The 21,987-nt window shown below is 39.6% G+C and overlaps 1 protein-coding gene across 5 annotated transcripts in view; it reads right to left on the bottom strand.

The window, feature by feature from the left end:
• Window positions 1-21,987, bottom strand: part of vwde (von Willebrand factor D and EGF domains) — a 204,740-nt gene that overhangs the window by 109,145 nt on the left and 73,608 nt on the right. For 2 of the 5 annotated variants that reach the window (XM_072575400.1, XM_072575396.1), the window contains exons 4-6: window positions 18,691-18,756; window positions 11,933-12,168; window positions 3,693-3,782 (exon numbers count right to left, since the gene is read on the bottom strand). In XM_072575400.1, coding sequence (XP_072431501.1) covers window positions 3,693-3,782; window positions 11,933-12,168; window positions 18,691-18,756 — 392 coding nt within the window. The remainder of the gene's footprint in view (window positions 1-3,692; window positions 3,783-11,932; window positions 12,169-18,690; window positions 18,757-21,987) is intronic. The other 3 variants (XM_072575397.1, XM_072575398.1, XM_072575399.1) reach the window with 3 other exon arrangements.

Here is a 21,987-nt window from a genome sequence, read left to right as displayed (position 1 = left end):
TGGCAGGTAGGACAGGTCATGAGGATGGTGCTGAGCTGGAAGGTTGGGACTGGGGTAAGGTAGGGGGAGGGGAAATGAGAAAATTAGTGAAGTCCACATTGATGCCCTGGGGTTGAAGGGTTCCGAGGCGGAAGATGAGGCGTTCTTCCTCCAAGCATTGGGTGGTGAGGGAGTAGTGGTGGAGGAGAGTGGGAGGGGGGAGTTGAAATGTCCAGCCACTGAGCTGTGGGGTGTTCTGGAGATGTTCCCTAAAGCGCTCTGCAAGAAGGGGTCTAGTCTCCCCAATGTAAAGGAGACCGCATCAGGAGCAACGGATACATTAGTGGATATGCAGGTGAAACGTTGATGGATGTGGAAGGCTCCTTTGTGGCCTTGGATGGAGATAAGAGGGGAGGTGTGGGCACAAGTTTTGCAATTCCTGCAGTGGCAGGGGAAGGCACCAGGAAGGGAGGGTGGGTTGTTCGGGAGCGTGGACCTGACCAGGTAGTCACTGAGGGTTTCCTGCTCCTCAGATGCTGCCTAACCTGCTGTGCTTTTCACCATTCTAGTCTTGACTCTAATCTCCAGCATCTGCAGTCCTCACTTTTGCCTTCCCTGTTAGGCCTCTTATACTCTGCCAGCATATTAGTCCCCTTCCAATTCAGGTACAGTCCATCCTTCTTGAACAGGTCATGTCTACCCTAGATCTAAAAATATGAATCCTTCTCCCATACGCCAGCTCCTCAGCCATGCATTCATCTGCTCTCTCATCCTATTCCTACCCTTACGAGCTTGAAGCACCGGGGGTAAACCAGATATCACTATCATCGAAGACCTCCTTTTTAAATTCTTGTCTCTCTATAATCTCCCTTCAGAATCTTATCCTTTTCCCTTCCTGTGTCATTGGCTCCAATGTGTACAATGACTTCCTGCTAGTCCCTCTCCCCCTTGAGGACATTCTGCACCCTCTCTGAGGCATCCTTGATGCTGGCACCAGGGAGCAACACACTATTCTGATTTTTCGCTGCTGGCCACAGAAACGTTTCTCTGACTAGAGAGTCCCCTAACATAATCGATCTCTCGGAAGCCAACATACCCCTCATTACATTAGAGCCTGTCTTGATACCAGAAACTTGACTGTTCATGCTACATTCCCCTGAGAATCCATCACTGCGTCCATTTTCCAAAACAGCATACTTGTTTGAAATGGGGATAGCCACAGAAAACTCCTGCACTACCTGCCTACCTCTCTTACCTTTCCTGGAGTTAACTCATCTATGTGATGATATCTGTAACTTTTCTCCCTTCTTATAACTGCCATCCATCCCTCTTGTTCTTGTAAATTCCTCATTATCTCTAACTGTCGCTCCAACTGATCCATTTGATATGATGGGATTCACAACCAATGACATTTATTGCGAATATAATCCTCAGTTAAATGTAAACCCTCTTGAAACTCTCACATCCAACAAGAGGAGCATATCACTCTACTAAGGGCCATTTTTGCTCCTTCCAATTCAGACTCAGAATAGTACCATCTTATTGATCTACAAAACACTCTCCAAGCTAATTTAATACTTATGGCTTATATTTTTAAAGATTAATTAAGAGAATATCTCAATAAAACACAATCAAGAATGAACCCATTCTACTCACCATTGGGGATTTACAGCATGGCTGTACTTAAAACTATTCACTTACCTGTTTCTGTGCTGTGACCTTTCCCAAACAGGCTCCTCTAAGGTCAATTGTGAATTTTGCTGTTTGTTAAGTTTCCCTAGATGCACTCTGATGTCCAGCAATACATGAATTCAAACAACAAAGGCAGTAACTGCTATGTCAGTTCACAGTGTGAGATTCTTTCTCTCTCTCTCTCCTTCACTGACTATTTGCTGCCTATTGTCTATCCTTCTCCCTTTTAAAAGTGCCATTGTTTTGACTTTATTTTTCTCCAAAGTTCCAAAACAATGCAACAGCAATTGCTGCTCCTGGAATTTGAGGAAATAACCTAAAATACCTCAAGAAAGGAGCAGCTGTTACAGCCACAAATTTTTCCCGTCCTCCATCTTGGATTACCCAGAACCCCTGGCCATGTTATACTGCCCATATTGTCCAGGGATGTGCATGCTAGGTGGATTAGCCATGGGAAATGCAGGGTTACAGGGGCGGATGAGTTGGCGGGGAGGTCTGGGTGGATGCTCTTCTTGAGGTCAGTGAGGATTTGATGGACTTAATAGCCTGCTTCCACTCTATAGAGATTCTATGAAGTTTTTCAGTTCCATCATATTTGCGTTTTTTGGGTAAGTTCTTCCGTGAAGACAGACACAAAGTAGTTGTTTAATTTCTATCATTTCCTGATTCTCCATTATAAATTTCCCTTTCGTTAATTGTAATGTACCCATATTTTTGTTATTACTAATCTTCCTTCTCACATACCTATAGAAGTGCTTATAGTCCATCTTTATGCTTGTCACCATTTTGCATTCATATTCTTTTTCTTCTTTATCAATTTTTTTTGGTCATTCTTTGCTAAATTCTAAATTGTTTCCTGTCTCAACCTCATCAGCCATTTACTTTGATTTGATTCAACCATAAATTTCTGTTAGCCACTGTTCATTCATCTTTCCTATTGAAATTTGGCATCTCAGAGGCATGTATATTTGTTGAAGACAACGTGCTAAGTTTTCCTACTTTTCGGCAATGCAATTTTTTGGCGCCAGTCATGGTGGGTAATTCGACACAGTCCATGTTGATGTTTTCACATAAGCTTCCATTCTCCATCATGTTAATTATTCAACTGACCTCTCTGCCACCCATCTATTGAATTCACGTGGCAGGAGAGTTCAACATTCAAGGGAGCTACATTTCTGTTCATTAACATTTTTCTCTTCACATACTTCTCTTCACAGAAGTTTTTCGAATAAGTTTGCACATTCTCAGCAAGCTTACTTTTGTGCTCTACTCCCCCCCCTTTAATCAATTCCTGAAATTTCAGTAAAATACAAAACTGCTCCCAATTGTCAGTTCCACTGCCTTTTTTAAACCAGCTGTGTGCCCTTTCCTTTGATCTAATACCATCCCTAATTTCCCTTGTTAGGGATATTGGACCACCTTTCCCACTATATGTTTGTACCAAACAGGAATAAAAAAATTGTTGCAGTTCATCTGTGCACACTTTAAATGTTTATCATTGCTTATCCACTATCATGCCTTTAAGTAACACTCCCCAATTTATGTGTATCACAGAAATTAGATCCTGAGACCACTAGATCATCTATGCACAGGGGCGTAGCATTTCAGAAATTTAAAATCTTTTCCAAAGGGGATTTCAGCAAAAATACTTGACAGTGATGCAACTGATCCAGAAAATTCACAATCGTCATGGTTTCACAGACCCTCGGGATATTCAAGATTTAGTCTCGATTTTTTAATCTCCAGAAAATTTATTCCATCCGCACCTTGAAATTGCACTTTGATCCATCCAAATTCTTTAATATGTTTTGAAATCCACACAATGGGGTAGTTTTATTTGTTTTATATCTTGGCAGTTTTCATTGCATTTGTATACTGCCAAAACTATTTGAATAATCTATTGCCACGCCACAGCATGTTTCTTTCATATCAAATTCATAATGTCTGACAATGCTTGTCGAAAAAGAGCTGAGTTAACTGAAGGCTTATTATTACTGGACATTAATATAATTTCTTCATACCTTAACACCAGCAAAAAATTCTTTGCTTTCAGCAGGAGGTCCTTGAATATCTGGACTATCCAAGTAGAAACTTAAACACCTGCAGTAAATCTGCAAATTTAAGAACAGATATCACATGATAATAGAATACACGGGTAAACTAAAATTAAAAATGGGAGGAAAATATCTTTTTTCATTATTCTATGAATATCTAAGCAACTGAAGAAAACTGACAATTTCATCAAACAACTGGGGCAAGGGTTTTCACTTTTAACGTACAAATCAGAAAAGATTAATTTGTGGCTCAAATTTCTGCAGACACTCATTTGCATAATCACAATTAACAAATTGGATGGGCTGTACCAGAATGTAATAGTCTCCTTTGTAACATTTGCATTAGAAGTATTCCTTCATGTATTTGTAAGTGGTAATCTGGGGCCATTTTATTGAAATAGGTTATTAATTTATTTTCAAAAAGATGTTCAGTCCTCCACTTGTATTTAACCTTAATTAAAACCACTGAAAATCACTAAAAAGAGGAATCATTTAATAGTTTCACTGACATATACTATACAGTTCTTAGTAAGTTAAATACTTGTTTGTATTCAAAACCTTCCAATGTCTATGTATTCAAAAACAGGCATATTGTAAACAGCACTGCTACAACAGTACAAGCAGTCAAATGTCTCAATTCCAACCTGGCAGATTGACCAGCAAACTGGAAACAAATCAGTGGAAAAACTCTCATAAAAGTTGCTTGGGCCACAACTTATAAAATATTTTAAGTTCCCCAATCTTTATACTAAGTGGATTTGGCAAAACAAAGTAAGTGCCGCTATTATTCGTAAAGATAAGCAGAAATTATACCCCTAGTGTTTAATAAGAGGAAAACTATTAAATTCCAGACCTTTGAAATAATGTCCAAGTAGATGCCTCTGTGAGGCTGATGTTCAGTTGAGAATTTTTTTTTTGTAAAACAGGTATTGTGGCATTATAGTTATGATACTAATAAAAAAACCTGAGATCTGACTGATTGATCCAAGAGACATGCATTCAAATTTGACCATATCAGCTCAGAAATTTAAATTCAATTAAAATGATAAATTGTTCAGTTAATAAAACTGGATAAAAAGCTAATATCAATGACGCTGACTAGAAAACTATTGGATTGTTGTAAAGTGTGTTAAACTCATCAATGTCCTTTCAGGCAGACCGAAAAAGTGAGGCATCAGCCTGGTGAAGCCATAGCACAGGGCTACATGTGCATTAAACTGTGGAAGCTGCATGCTACATAGGGAAATAATCCCACAACCAACTCCACAGATCAAAGTTCTGCGATCCTTTGCCCCATCCACACTAATGAACTAATAAATATGTAACAAAAGAAGCAAGCTTAACAAACTTCTCCAACTTCAATAATCATAGAACCCAACACTGCCTAAGCATAATGACAAGATTGAAACATTTGCAACCATCTACAGTCAGAAATGGAACAATGATCTCAGCTACCTCCTGAGGTCACATCATCACAGAAGACATTCTTCACTCCACGTAATATCACAGAGCAGCTTAACGTCCTGGCGACAGCAAAATCTTTTGGACAACAGCCCAGCCACAGTTTAGGTTCCAGAACTGGCCATGCTATTCCAGTACAGCATAATACTGGTATCAACATGAAAAACTTCCCAGCTATGTCCCACCTACAAACAGTAGGACACATCCAATCTAGACAATTATTCCTCATCATTCCACTCTCAGTCATCAAAGTGATGTCACCAGTACGATCAAGTATTGGTCAATCTTCAATAACCTTCTGCCCACCAAAACATGTGGCTCTTTATCTTATAGTTCACACATGTCAGACATTCCAAAAGGGTAGGTTAGAGTGATTACACTTTGCATCAAGGCAGTAGTTGACGGATTTGAACATAAAGAAATCCAAATAAAATCAAAGTCAGTGGGATATGGAAGAAATCTCTCCTTGAGGTCATGTTATATGAAATACAATGAATGATTATTATGGTAGCTCAATCACAATCTCAGGGCTGATGCTTTTTAATCAACCTGATTAGAGATATTATCACACATCTTGGAAGCAGGTGGGACTTTAACTCAGGTCTACTAACTCAGAGGTGGGGGCACTACCACTTTATCACAAGAGAACAATTTCTCAGGACAATGTCCTAGATGTAATAATTTTCAACTCTTCAAAAATTTTTGAATATCATAAGGTCGGAAGTGGAATGTTTACTGATGGTTGCATACTGTTCAGTTCCATTTGTAGTACCTCAGATAATGAAGCTGATAATAACTGCAGCAAGATATGGATAATATTCAGGCATGGACTAATAAACAAAAAGTAATATTAATGCCACACAAGGGCCAGGTAATCACTATTTCTGACAGGAGTGATTCTAATAACCTTCCCTTGACAGTCAACGCAACACCATTGCTGAATTTCTTATCATCAAAATTGATTAATAGATTGATTTATTGTTGTCACATGTACCGAAATACTGTGAAAAGTATTGTTTTGCATGCTATACAGGCAGATTGCTTCCGGGTAGCAGAACAGAGTCCAGAATAGAGAGTTACAATGGCATAGACAGTGCAGAGAATGATCAGAATTAACATTTCAGAGGTACATTTAAAAGTCTGATAACTGCAGGAAAGAAATTGGTCTTTAATCTGTTCATATGTGTTTTCAAACTTTTATATCTTCTGCGCGAAAGAAGAGTGTGTAACTGGGTGGGAGGGGTTTGAATTATGTTGGTTGCTTTCCCAAGACAGTGGGAAGTACAGATGGAGTCAATGGATCAAAGGCTTATTTGCGTGAAGGACTGGACTGTGTCCACAACTCTCTGTTGCGATCTTGGGAAGAGCCGTTGCCATAGTACGTTCTGATGCATCCAAATTGGATGCTTTCTATGGTGTATCTGTGAAAAACTGTTAAGAGTCCTTCTGGATATGTCGAATTTCCTTAGCTTCCTGAGGAAGTAGAGACGTTGTTGTGTTTTCTTGTCCATCGCATTGACATGAGTGGACAGGACAGATCGTTGATGATGATGATGATCACTCCCAGTAACCTGATGCTCTCGACATCTCCACCTCAGCACCATTGATACATACAGGGGTGTGTCCTCCACTCTGCTTCCTGACATCAATGATCAGTTTCCTTCATTTTGCTGATGTTGAGAGGGGGATTGTGTCTTTATACCATACTACTCAGCACAAAATCTCTTTCCTGTCTTCTGCCCCATTGTTTGAGATCCAACCTACAACAGTGATATCGTCAACAAACCTGTAAATGGAGGTGCGGCAGAATTTGGCCATGTAATCTTGAATGTATAAGGAGTATAGTACAGGGCTGAGTATGCAGCCTTACGGGGCACCAATATTGAGGATTGTGGTGGAGGTAGTGTTGTCGCCTATGCTTACTGATCGCTGTCTACCAGTCAGGAAGTTGAGGATCCAATTACAGAAGGGGGAGCAGAGACCTAGGTCACAGAGTTGAAAGATGATTTTTTTTGGAATTATCATGTCGAAGGTGGAACTATAGTTAATAAGTAGGAGCCTGACATTGGAATCCTTGCTATTCAGATGTTCCAGGGATGAGTGTAGGGCCAGGGAGATGCTGTTTGCTATGGACCTATTGTTTTGTGTGCTGTACAGCCAGATTGTACCATGCAAAGTGCAGAAGGGTAGCAGGACAGAGTGCAGAATACAGTGTTACAATGGCAGGGAATGGATCTCCTGATTCATCCCTGGTTTCCAGTTGGAGAACATTCAGGTTAACTTCTTTGATATGCAGTCTTCTACACACTTACTAATGTAGTAGCGTACTCATTTAGGTTGGCCGCCGAATTCTTGAAAATGGACCAGTCCACTGACTCTAAGCAGTTCTGTAGCAACCCTTCCAATGCCTCAGCAACCATGAAACTATTCTACATGAAACTATTTTCCGTACTGGCCAATAAGCCAACGTAAGACAGCAATATAAATATTACACCTTCAAAAATTGATCAGAGGCTGGATATTCTGCCAAAAGTAACTTATGTGCTTCCTTCCACAGATTTTCTAAGATCCACAAAGCGCAATTCAGGTCTGTACGAAACATACATTCTCAAAGCAACGAGAAAGAACAAATAAATGGTCACCTCACTCATGACGTTCACAGTCCAGAAACACTTTTTTTTTCAAAATTAAACTAGATCTGGGTTGAACATAACATATTAATGCCTAAAACATATAACAGAAACAACTGGATGCTCGGTTTCCTTTCAAGTCTCACAGCAACCCAACATCCAGTCACTCTAAATTACCATGCATCTGGATTGTGCAAAAGAATTGAATGTGTTCACACACAACCAATTGACCCACACATCCCAAATAAAAAGAGAGGGAACACTGAAGTTGAATTTTTTACGCTACAATATAAATCAAGCAACAGTAAATTAGCAATCTATTTTTCACCCTATGCAATTTTATTTTCTAGGGACTTAACGAGAAAGAATTTGGACAGGCTATAAAATGGGTCGCTGATTAACTTTTGTACACTTCACATTATCACTAAAGTCTAATTTCTGTTATCTTATGAGAGAACATATTGGTTTACTGAAGTACCATTAAACCTTGGCAATTTCCACTGTCATACATATTTATGCTTCTTACTTTATTGTACTAAGAATCTGGAGACAGTTACAAAACAGGAACTTTGCCAGTCTGAAAAACAGACTGCTGTAAATTTGCTTGTGTATATGAGCACCAAATCTGCATATTGAAGACTTTGGATGGGAGATATCAGTTTTGTAAATCCCCATATTTTCTGAATATATTTAGCAAGACTTTTCTTCCCCAATCTTCTGTTTTTGTTTTATATTTCTTCTTCCAATCACAATTCAATTGTGATATGAAACTAGATTTCAAAATTCCAAGTTACTGCTGGAAAGTTCCTCATGAAACATCAATATATGAACAAGGAATGAGTGTAGACTCTTAGTCCTTTGACCCTTCACCATTCAATAAGATCATGGCTGATTAGATTTTAACTTCAACTCTACATCCTGCATATCCCCATTAATTTTTCATCCCCTTGGTAATCAGGAATCTTGCTACCTCCATGTAAAAATATTTACAGCTTTTATATCCACTTCCTTTTGAAAAGGGAACTCCAAAGACTCTCAATCCTCTGAAAAAAAGTTGCCTCATCTTTGTCGTAAATGAGTGAGCCCTTAATTTTTAACCATGATGCCTTGTTGTAGATTCTCTCAGAAAAGGAAACATCCTTTCAACATCAATGTGGTCAAGTGTCCTCAGGATCCTCTAAGCCACCTCTGACTCAAACCCCAGACGATACAGGCCTAGTCTATCTAGCATGTTTCCTCATAAAGCAGTGTGCTCATTACTGGTATTCATCTAGTAAACCTTCTCTGCACATCTTCCAATCTTTCTGTAGGCACAATGACCAGTGCTGTACACATTTTCACGGTGTGCCCTGTATAACTAAAGCATAAATCTCCCTTGAATTTAATTCCCTCACAATTAAACTTAACATGTTATTCACTTTGATTTCTTGTTTTAACTGCATACTAACCCTCAGCGATTCATACAGTTGAATAACATGGCCTTAAGTGGGACATTTAAGTTCTAATATCTGGAATACGGTGGCTCATGTTGCAAAAAGAAGTGTGATTTCCTCATGAAGTTATATTTGAAAGATGCTCCATCAAGATATCACTGATAAGAGTTTCAAAGAAGATAAATAGATTTCTTTTGTCTGCTCAAGGTTAGAAATTCTATTTTGGAGAATTTATGCAGAAACCCTACTACTTTTGTGCGGGACTGGTTAACAATATAGAATTTCTAATCCCAGTCAGAAGATCTGGATCAATTTCTCTTCGATTTCCTCCCTTGGTGTATAGAGCTCAATACATTTGTTTCCCATTCTTAGACACTTGTAGGAGTGGATGCTGCAATGATGCTGTTATAACTGGACGAGTCAGATTCCAAACAGAAATCTGGACTTGGTCGATCATTCTTCTTCAACAAGGTGGTTTTTTTTTACTGATACACAAGCATGCAACACAAAATAAAAACGTTTGCTGATGGAAAGATTATCTCAGTGCCTCAATGTGCTAACCTGATATTATTATTTAAAACCTGCTCTGAATAATGCAACCTGACAGTACGTGTTGAGTCCTCAATCTGTAAGTGCAGATCAAATGCAATTGAATTGTTCAATTAATTCATGATTGTTGGCAAAATAAACCTTTCCAGTTGGAACCACTTACTGGCAAATTCATTATTATATGATTCTTCCTTTACCCTCTAAAAGCTACTTTTGTTTTCCTTTCCTATGCCTCCAATGGTGTGCACATTTCTCTGATCAATACACCATTAAATCTCAGTAATTTGGAACATCAGCAAACAAACCTAAATGTAAATCCTCAAACAGATTTGATTAGCAAGGTGAGCTGATCTCAAATAAATAAAGCTATTAAAGTAGACCAGCAGTTTCGATAAATGCCAAAAGGCTGGATTCCCTTGACTATTCCAACAGACTCCTATTGTAAATGCATTAAGAACTTGGCAAACAGCTTGGAAAACAGCCAAGGCCTGGCTCCCAACCTTCGTGAGTTGGCAGCATCTGTGGAGAGAAAGCGGAGTTAACATTTTGAACAGTTCTGAAGGGTCAATGGACCTGAAATATTAATTCTGCTTTCTCTCCACAGACACTGTCAGAACTGCTGAGATTTTTCCAGCAATTTCTGTTTCTGTTTATAATTTCAGCATTGGTAGTTTTTAAGTTTTTTGTTTAGTTGCGAATTCCTGCTGAGTCTTCTGATGCAGCTATTACCTGTCTCTTAAAAGGCCACAAATGTTAACTAAAACCAATGGAAGGGCAGAGGGGTAAAGAACTGTGTGTGAAACCAGAGGTTGAAGATACAATGAAATACTGTCAAGAATGAGAAAGATGGGCTTCACCCACTGGTTGTGAGGGATGTAGTCCAGGCCCAAAAAATGAATGATTCTAAGAAGGAAATGTATTGAATGGTTGTGTCAGGCATTAATGATCTAAGGGTATTCTGACTAAATTTGCAGATGATACAAAGATAGGTGGAGCAGCAGGTAGTATTGAGGAGGCACGAGGCTGCAGAAAGATTTAGACAGGTTAGGATAGTGGGCAAAGATGAAATATAACATGGGAAAGTGTGAGGTCATGCACTTTAGTAGGAAGAATAGAGGCATGGACTATTTTCCAAATGGGGAGAAAATTCAGAAATCTGAAGTGCAAAGGGACTTTGGAGTTCTAGTCCAGGTTTCTCAATGCAAACCTGCAGGTTGAGTCAGTAGTTGTGAAGGCAAATACAATATGGGTATTCATCTCGAAAGGACAAGAATATAAAAGCAGGAATGTACTTCTGAGGCGTTAAAAGGCTGTGGTCAGACCCCTGTTAGAGTATTGTGAGCAATCCTCAGGAAGGATGTATTGGCCCTGGAGTGGTCCAGAGTAGGTTCATGAGAATGATCCCAGAAATGAAAGGCTTAACATATCAGGAACGTTGATGACTCTGGGATTATGCTCGATGGAGTTCAGAAGGACAAGGGGGAACCTAATTGAAACATACAAAATACTGAATGGCCTGAACAGAGTGGATGTTGAGAAGATGTTTCCACTGGCAGGAGAAACGAGGACCCGAGAGCACAGCCTTAGAGTAAAGGGAAGACTCTTTAGAATGGAGATAAAGGGCAAACTCCTTTCACCAGAGAGTGGCAAAATTGTGGAATTCATTGTCACAGAAGGCTGTGGAGGCCAGGTGACTGAGTATATTTAAAACAGAAATAGATAAATTCTTGATTGCAAAGGGGATTAAAGGTTACAGAGAGAAAGCTGGAAAATGGGGTTGAAAAACCTATCAGCTATGATTGAACGGTGGAGCAGACTCGATGGCCTGAATGACCTAATTATTTGCTCCTATGTCTTTGGTCTTATGGAATTCCAATCTATCAAATAGTGAGAGGCAGGATACATTTACTTAGGATGTACGAACAGTGAGATGGATACCTGCTAGACCCTCGAAATTGAGGAGGCTTCCCAGTGACCCAGCAAATTCCAGCAGGATGTCAGCATGATCCTGATCTAACTACTGTGCCTTTTCAGGGCTTCAATTTCACACACAAAAAAAACAGCAATGGCTTCAAACTACGATTTTTGTGAATGCAGGCATTGATGTAAATATATTTAAAAAGTGGTAACATACCCGGTCTCCAAGTCTGAGATTTACTCCATCCAGTTCAATAAAAGAAAACATCTGGACTGTTGTCTCCTGACGCAGTTCTTCTTTGGTTCCATCAGGTGACAGTCGGAACCACGTGATAATAAATCCAAGAGAGCTGTTTGTTACTGGATTCTCAAAGGAACACTTCAGATAAATACTGCCATTATCTAACTCAGCCACAACTTCAAGATCAACTGGAGGTGGAGGATATTTAGCTGCTAAGTAAAGCATAAAACATTGTCATAAAACTTAATATTCTTAGATTAACTGAGTAACTTTCAATTAATACACAATATGGAGATACTATTCCAACTTCTCAGGTCTTTTCATTGCATGATCATTGTAAAAGTCAAATATAGAACATATGCATTAAGGGATTTTTTTTTGTATAATTAATTGTTTTTCTAAAATGTCCTCTTTTCTACTGTTCTCATAGCTTTGACTCTGCTTTTAAATATGGTTCTATGTGCATCAGCTGCATTCAAGTAAGAGGGCCATAAATATCATGATGGCTTTGTGATCAAGTATCATCCCACCAGTAATTACATACATTCACATTCAGCAAGAGTGACCTCACAAATATCAGACATGGGAACACAGTATGATTCTCCCCATCTGTAACCCAGATATGCTAGATTTAAGTTTGGTGTCAATGGCAGCAATAAGCATCTGAACTGCAGAAATCAGTCATGTACCTTTTCAATCCCCAATCTATGCTCGGTTTGTTGAGCTACCTATGGTTTGCTTTACAATTAGCCTCAATGTCTCTGGTAAGGGACACAGGTAAGGCTGTATACTGGAAATCTATAGATATGGATATTGTACCAATCATGTTCCAACAGCTCATAACACTGACTGCTCCACGACATTCATGAAAAAAGAGGTTTGTGAGCAAGTATGCTTGGTAGCTGCTCTCTGTGGAATTATAAGCAGTCAAAAAGGATTAGGAGTACAGAGAAAAGGAGACAACTAGTTAAAAGCAAACAGTGATAATAAAAATTGAAGAATTACAAAGGATCTGAAAAGTTAATTATAACTTTTATCTCAGGGGAGCATCAGGTGATAGCAAATCACTGTTGAATTTACATCTCTTCTAGAGTCATAGAGATGTACAGCACGGAAACAAACCTCTGCTGACTAGATATCCTAAATAAGGATATGAATGTTACAGGAAGGATAGAAAGGGAGGCAAGAGAGCAGGGGGGAGTGGCATTTTTGATAAGGGATAGCATTACAGCTGTGCTGAGGGAGGATATTGCCGGAAATACATCCAGGGAGGTTTTGGGTGGAACTGAGAAATAAGAAAGGGATGATCACCTTATTGGGATTGTATTATAGACCCCCAATAGTCAGAAGGAAATTGAGAAACAAACTTGTAAGGGAGATCTCAGCTATCTATAAGAGTAATAGGATAGTTATGGTAGGGGATTTTAACTTTCCAAACATCAACTGGGACTGCCATAGTGTTAAAGGTTTAGATGGAAAGGAATTTGTTAGTGTGTACAAGACAATTTTCTGATTCAGTATGTGGATGTACCTACTAGAGAAGGTGTAAAACTTGACCTACTCTTGGGAAATAAGGCAGGGCAAGTGACTGAGGTGTCAGTGGGGGAACAGTTTGGGGCCAGCGACCATAATTCTATTTGTTTTAAAATAGTGATGGAAAAGGATAGACCAGATCTAAAAGTTGAAGTTCTAAATTGGAGATAGGCCAATTTTTATTGTATTAGGCAAGAACATTCGATAGCTGATTGGGGGCAGATGTTCACAGGTAAAGGGATGGCTGGAAAATGGGAAGCCTTCAGAAATGAGATAACAAGAATCCAGAGGAAGTATATTCCTGTCAGGGTGAAAGGGAAGGCTGGTAGGTTTAGGGAATGCTGGATGGCTAAAGAAATTGAGGGTTTGGTTCAGAAAAAGAAGGAAGCGTATGTCAGGTATAGACAGGAGAGATCAAGTGAATCCTTAGAAGAGTATAAAGGAAGTAGGAGTATACTTAAGAGGGAAATCAGGAGGGCAAAACAGGGACACGAGATAACTTTGGCAAATAGAATTAAGGAGAATCCAAAGGGTTTTTACAAATATATTAAGGACAAAAGGGTAACTAGGGAGAGAATAAGGCCCCTCAAAGATCAGCAAGGCGGCCTTTGTGTTGAGCCTCAGAAAATGGGGGAGATACTAAATGAATATTTTGCATCAGTATTTACTGTGGAAAAGGATATGGAAGATATCGACTGTAGGGAATTAGATGGCAACATCTTGCAAAATGTCCAGATTACAGAGGAGGAAGTGCTGGATGTCTTGAAACGGTTAAAGGTGGATAAATCCCCAGGACCTGATCAAGTGTACCTGAGAACTCTGTGGGAAGCTAGAGAAGTGATTGCTGGGGCCTCTTGCTGAGATATTTGTATCATCGATAGTCAGAAGACTGGAGGTTGGCAAACGTGGTGCCACTGTTTAAGAAGGGCGGTAAGGATAAGCCAGGGAACTATAGACCGGTGAGCCAGACCTCACTGGTGGGCAAGTTGTTGGAGGGAATCCTGAGGGACAGGATGCACATGTATTTGGAAAGGCAAGGACTGATTCGGGATAGTCAACATGGCTTTGTGCATGGGAAATCATGTCTCAAAATCTTGATAGAGTTTTTTGAAGAAGTAACAAAGAAGATTGATGAGGGCAGAGCAATAGATGTGATCTATATGGACTTCAGTAAGGTTCCCCATGGGAGATTGGTTAACAAGGTTAGATCTCATGGAATACAGGGAGAACTAGCCATTTGGATACAGAACTGGCTCAAAGGTAGAAGACAGAAGGTGGTGGTGGAGGGTTGTTTCAGACTGGAGGCCTGTGACCAGTGGAGTGCCACAAGGAATCGGTGCTGGAACCTCTGCTTTTTGTCATTTACATAAAAGATTTGGATGCGAGCATAAGAGGTACAGTTAGTAAGTTTGCAGGTGACACCAAAATTGGAGGTGTAGTGGACAGCGAAGAGGGTTACCTCAGATTATAACAGGATCTGGACCAGATGGGCCAATGGGCTGAGAAATGTCAGATGGAGTTTAATTCAGATAAATGCGAGGTACTGCATTTTGGGAAAGCAAATCTTAGCAGGACTTGCACACTTAGTGGTAAGGTCCTTGAGTGTGCTGCTGAACAAAGAGACCTTGGAGTGCAGATTCATAGCTCCTTGAAAGTGGAGTCGCAGGTAGATAGGATAGTGAAGAAGGCATTTGGTATGCTTTCCTTTATTGGTCAGAGTATTGGGTTGGGACATCATGTTGCAGCTGTATAGGACATTGGTTAGGCCACTGTTGGAATATTGCATGTAATTCTGGTCTCCTTCCTATTGGAAAGATGTTGTGAAACTTGAAAGGGTTCAGAAAAGATTTACAAGGATGTTGCCAGGATTGGAGGATCTGAGCTACAGGGAGAGGCTGAACAGGTTGGGGCTGTTTTCCCTGGAGCGTCGGAGGCTGAGGAGTAGACCTTATAGAGGATTACAAAATTATGAGGGGCATGGATTGGATAAATAGACAAAGTCTTTTCCCTGGGGTTGGGGAGTCCAGAACTAGAGGGCATAGGTTTAGGGTGAAAGGGGAAAGATATAAAAGAGACCTCAGGGGCAACTTTTTCATGCAGAGGGTGGTACATGTATGGAATGAGCTGCCAGAGGATGTGGTGGAGGCTGGTGCAATTGCAACATTTAAGAGGCATTTGGATGGGTATTTGAATAGGAAGGGTTTGGTGGGATATGGGCCGGGTGCTGGCAGATGGGACTAGATTGGGTTGGGATATCTGGTCGGCATGGATGGGTTGGACCGAAGGGTCTGTTTCCATGCTGTACATCTCTATGACTCTATGACTCTAATTCTAGCCCCATTTGCTGACATTTCGCACATATCCCTCTAAATCCTTACCGCTCATATACCCATCCAGATGCCTTTTAAATGCTGTAATTGTACCAAACTCCACCATTCTCTCTGGTAGCTCATCCATAACCGCACCACTCACTGCTTGAAAATGTTGCCCCTTGGGTCCATTTTAAATCTTTCTCTTCTCACCTTCAATCCATGCCCTCTAGTTTTGGACTCTCCCACCCCAGGGAAAAGATTTTGTCTATTTACCATACCCATGCCCCTTATCATTTTATAAACCTCTATTAGGTTATCCCTCAGCCTCCGAAGCTCCATGGAAAATACCCTTTTCAGCCACTCCCTATTGCTTAAAACGTCCAACACTGACAAGATCCTTGTAGACTTTTTCTGAACCCTTTCCAGTTTCACAACATCCTTTCTTATAGCAGAACGACAAGAATTGCATACAATATTCCAAAAGTGGCGGAACCAATGTCCTGTACAGCCACAGCATAACCTCCCAATTCCTATAGACAATGCACTGACCATTAAAGGAAAGCATACCAAATGCCATCCTCACTATTCTATCTACCTACGACTCTACTTTCAAGGAACTATGAACCTGCACTCCAAAGTCTCTTTCTTTTCCTCCTGTTTCACTCAATAGTAATTAAAATTATTATTCATTATTAATCACTGAGAAGTCAAGAAGCAGCTCATGAAAATATACAAGTACAATAAATATATAAACTAGAAAATAATTAAGTAATGACAATAAATTTAACACTGACAGTAAAATTATATGCATAAAGACATCATTTAATTTCATTCAATCTGATTTGGTTTGATACTTAACACCTTTTTATTAGTACGTTAAGTGGTACTGAGCATGTGAAAATGGGAGCAAAGGTAAATGAACTGTGTTTTAAATTGTCTAGGTTAGTATTTTGGTGAAACAGTTTGCACACATGCCGCCCCCCCCCCCCCCCATGACTGGCAGTATGTGGATTATGACACAAATCAGTGACACTGATGCTGACCTTTCAAACAACATAATTAAAGCTAACCCCAAGTCTTAAACTCTTAGAGCTGAACAAGACATGATAGGGAATGGGGGATGAAATACCACCGTATCAGCACCATTTAAAGGAATTGGGAGCTATTTGTGCATTAGTTGCTTGATTATTTTGTCTGGCTGCTGGTGAAAATTGTGCTTTATTTGAGACTTTGTACACTTCCCTGAAGTTTGAATCATCTATAAAGCATAGTCTGGCTGGTGCTTTGGTCATCTAAAACCAGCTCTCTTGGGTTGCCAACTCAGGACATTGAAAATAATTGGACAATGAAGAGAGGTCACTCAGAAAAAAGGTGAGCTGCCAGAAGAGGGAAAAGGGGAAGGGCTGTGAACAGGAATACATGCCAAAACCCCAGCTATTCTCTTACATGGACTTCATCCGCTGCCTGCAATTCCACCACCCCATCTCTGGCAACAAGTATGAGCCGAATGTTTTCTGCAATGAAACGAAAGGAGGGATTGAATATGATTGAGGTTGATGGAAGACCTGTTAGTGGTGATGCATGAACAGGAGAGGTAGTACAATATCTCCAGTGGAGTTAGCAGGAAGCACAGAAGCCAGGAAAGGTTAGTAGTTTTGAAAGACGAGGTGGGTGAAACTTTTGAGTGGATATGATGCATACAATAGTGAGTGTTATGATCCATCAGTGTTGGTGACTTGAGTGTGTAGTGGTAGTTAGATTGAATGGTGGCTTTATGAGCATGGGTTAACAGAGCAAAGATGGTAGAACCTACTCTAGGACAGCACGAAAGATCACTGACGTTTTCCTTCAGTGTTTAGCATCCTTTTTAAACTAAAACACAGAACTGACCTGGACAACAATTTGTATCCATCTGGCATGGTCTGGTCTCCTGTGTCAGTCAGCTGGAAAATTAACTCCCTGATCTCCGAACCTCAGCTACCAAGACCTCCAGATTCCTGTCTAGGAAACATGGAGTGAGCTTTCCTTTCCTCTGGACCATATCCTAAACATACAGGTTCGACCACTACAGTGTGAGCGGCACTTTCTGACTTGCACTGTCTGAATTGATGCATAGCTGGGCTTTAAATATGGCGCCAGAGATGTGAATGCCAGGACACTGGCAGTGGCAAGGATTTTCATCAGTCAAGCTGTAAAATTCCTGAGAAAAGCCCTGAAGAAGCCAGTGCATCACTAATGAGCTGAAGAGTTGTGAGAGAAGTTGCTCCAAGCCACGATGGACTGGGGCCAGGAATCCCGCTCATTAAAACATTAAACGAAAATATTTTTAAAATCTGCCCTGGGTGATTAATCTTCCTACTGTCTCCTAAACATCTGTCTGACAAACCCATCCTCACTACTTCTGCTCAGGGTGTAGTTCTCAATCTCAATGCATTTTGCACTAAAGCTTTTGCTGCCATTTGTCAAATAAACATGGTGTACATTGATCATTTTTCAAACTTTTGCAATCCAGATTAATCTTTCAAAAACTCCAACCAATTCGCACAGCCATACTGCCCTTCTTCTTTAAAAGGTCTTTAAGGAGCAATAATTCACAGTGTTGGGTTCCCTGCTGAGCGTAGCCAATTAACAAATTCATTAGATTTAGTTACACACAGCAAACATTTTAACCACCTGCAATGCAAATTTAATTTTGTTGTCTGCAACACAATAGATGGAGGTGGGTTAATCACACACTATGACCCCCACAGACATTTTTGAGAGTTAGCCAATTGATCTCCCCATCTCAAAACAATATTAGTTGAGTAAAATGAATTGATCAGTTAAACAGTATAGTAATGAAAGAATGCATATTATTGATTGGACATCATGAATTATGTTGACAATTACCTTTACAAGTGTTTCCATCTTCAGTCTCCTCTGGACCACAACTTTGTTCTTTTATTTCAGACACAACTGAGATATAATTTAATAAACACCATTGTCACTCAAGTTCTAATAAATTAGTTGAATCATTATCTCCTTTAAGTTTATAGTTTAACTTAGTTTTATAACCGATAGTTATCATGCATCCCAGCATACTGTAAACTAAATTAGTGCTTCACCATCACTCAAAACTGCATGAATCCATGTAAGATTCTGTTAGTTCATTTTTTAGATTAGAATCAGTCTAAACATTATGGCACAGACAACAGCACAAAGGGGGCTAACACCTTCAGTACATTCTGGATTAGTGGTGCTGGAAGAGCACAGTTCAGGCAGCATCCAACGAGCTGCTCGTTGGTTAGCACTGTTGCCTCACAGCGCCAGAGACCCGGGTTCAATTCCTGCCTCAGGCGACTGACTGTGTGGAGTTTGCACGTTCTCCCCGTGTCTGCGTGGGTTTCCTCCGGGTGCTCCGGTTTCCTCCCACAATCCAAAGATGTGCAGGTCAGGTGAATTGACCATGCTAAATTGCCCGTAGTGTTAGGTAAGGGGTAAATGTAGGGGTATGGGTGGGTTGCGCTTCGGCGGGTCGGTGTGGACTTGTTGGGCTGAAGGGCCTGTTTCCACACTGTAATGTAATCTAATCTAAACTGCTGTGCTCTTCCAGCACCACTAATCCAGAATTTGGTTTCCAGCATCTGCAGTTATTGTTTTTACCTTCAGTACATTATCTGGGCTGAAACCAATTGTTAAAGTTAACCTGAGAATGTATAACTTTTTAAAAAAGTTTTGTGATTTACATATGAAAGAAGTGAAATTAACATGGTTATTCTCACAGATGAGAGACTTAACAAACAATCAAGGTATTTTTCAATGTATAATTTCAGTTATATCACTCTGTAAATTTTTGCTATAAATTCTGTGTCTTACAATGTGTACTCCACAACCACCTGATGAAGAAACAGTACTCCGAAAGCTAGTGTTTCCAATTAAACCTGTTGGAGTATAACCTGGTGTTGTGTGTCTTTTTTAAACTTTGCATGCCCCAATCCAACACCAGCATCTCCAAAATCGAGAAAGTGTACTGCTTATTTACAGCTTATTGAGTGGTCTTTCATGGTAAAGTGTGGTCAATCCATCTTAATGATTCCTAATGCCAGTTTGACGAATACTTTCAAAATAATCAAGTGAACAATATGTCAACATCCCTTCTGTAGAGATGGGATTTGAAGTAGAATCTCGTAAATTGTGACAATACTATGCCTTTAAAAAGTATATTTTGTGCTGTTGTTTTCTGAAGCGAAGTTGAGGCAGAGGTACCACATAGTCTGCTCAAAGCCAATGAAGTAAACAGCTTGTGAGGCCTTGATTCTTTATTCTAAAAAGTTGGTACAATAGAACTGCATGAGCTCAAGCTCCCACATAACCAAGATTTCTGGTTTAACTTTCAGTAGCTGCTGAGACTTGGAAGCTTATATATACACCTCTCTCTACTGGAGCAAAATGCTTGAGTTCTCTCTCGCTCTCAGTTTTCTCTTGATGTTCTTTACTCCTGGACTGGAGAAACATTGCATATGAGACAATTTATTTTACTGAAGTTGCCTTTGCCGGGGTGTATTTATGAGATGTTACTACCATGAAACAACTAATCAGTGGCAGTTAATATGTTATCTTAAGTATTTTGACAGAATTACAATTGAGCTTATTTTTAATTCTTATTTGTCCATATTTTAATTGGCATGTAAGAATAAAGCATGTTTTACTTCAAGTCTGGTAGTTTGACCTTTAACTGTATTTGAAATAAGATAATGTTGGGATCTAAGCTAGCTTCAATCCATTTTGAGGGGTTTTGGTCTGGTCCATAACATTATATTTCCATGTTGTATGGCACTGAGTTCTGCAATTGATGACATATAGAAGCTATAATAACAATTGATCAGATTCCATCTGTCTGGTGAGTTTATAAGTTAATTGATAATACCTCAAATGATATTTTATTGTATTGAACACTATATTTTTATCTGGGTATATAACAATTACATGAGTGCAACAATTACATTTCTGTGCTAATGATGTTCAAAGTCCAACATAATTCTTTGTAAATTTGAACTGCACCAAAAAAGGTGTCTAAACAGAATGTTAAACCTAAATTTTCAGGCAACATCAGTCAGGAAATCTCCCAGCTCATTGTATACCTTACTCAAATGGCCAGACTTGCACTCCATGGCTGGTGGTGTACTGGTACAGCAGCATTTGGGACAGAACAGTCTTCCAAGGATAACCTCTACTCATTCCAAATGAGGAAGGAGTTAGAAACAGTGCCCTAAGAGTCGACTCTTCTATATGGTCCTGGGCAGGGAACAACATCCACAGGGAATCAGCAGCTTTATGATTAAAGAATGGAAATTTTGAATTTTGCAATTTGTAAAATTTTAACATATTCTAGGATGGTATCATGAATAGTTGCCCTGAAGAAAAACTGAATATGTCACATGAGCAATTGTTGCAACCAGGTGAGGAAGGGCAAATTGGCATCTTTTTGACCCCTTTGGTAGATCATAAATATTTTCTATTTTTAATGTACAGCTATAACAAACTTCAACTAAAAACATAGTATTAAGTAAAAATTAAGAAGCCAAATATATTGTTTTCTTGAATGAAATAAAGAGGAATTATATAACCTTCGAGTCACAAGAAAAAAACCTGACATCAAACATCCAAACATATGTGGGTCTAAATTTTTTTAAAAAGGTGAAGTATTTGGTACAGTGGGAAGCTAAATAACGTATAATTCTGAAATAGATGTTGGCTTTTTTGCTTCAATCAGAGACCCTGGCTATGTAGCCCGTGCCTGGAATGCTGACCAGTAGCAAAACCTGTCAAACCCTCGAGTTCTTGTGGGTGGGAATTTCTCCAATTCAATTTTTACCATTGCTGCCTTTCAAGATGATGAGAAGCAAATAAGGAGAGATGGAATCCTTCAGTCCTTGATAGTATCACTCTATTTTCTTTCTCTGGTCTGTGCAATAGCTGTTTGCCTGAAATACTTGTGCATTGTTCAAGTTACCCAGCTTGAAAAAAAACAACCGTACCAGGAAGGGCAGTCTCTCATCTCAATATGTGAAACTTCCAGAAAGATATAATTTAAAAAATTCACAAGTTGCTTCGAACCGGACTTGAGTTTGGGTGACTTTTGATGAAATGTTAATTTTGGCTTAGACTACTTTATCTCAGTTTCACTAGCTTGGCTCAACCTGATAA

The sequence above is a fragment of the Chiloscyllium punctatum genome, chromosome 8, assembly GCF_047496795.1.
Source record: "Chiloscyllium punctatum isolate Juve2018m chromosome 8, sChiPun1.3, whole genome shotgun sequence".
Lineage (NCBI taxonomy): Eukaryota > Metazoa > Chordata > Chondrichthyes > Orectolobiformes > Hemiscylliidae > Chiloscyllium > Chiloscyllium punctatum.
This window is presented reverse-complemented; position numbering and strand designations above follow the sequence as displayed.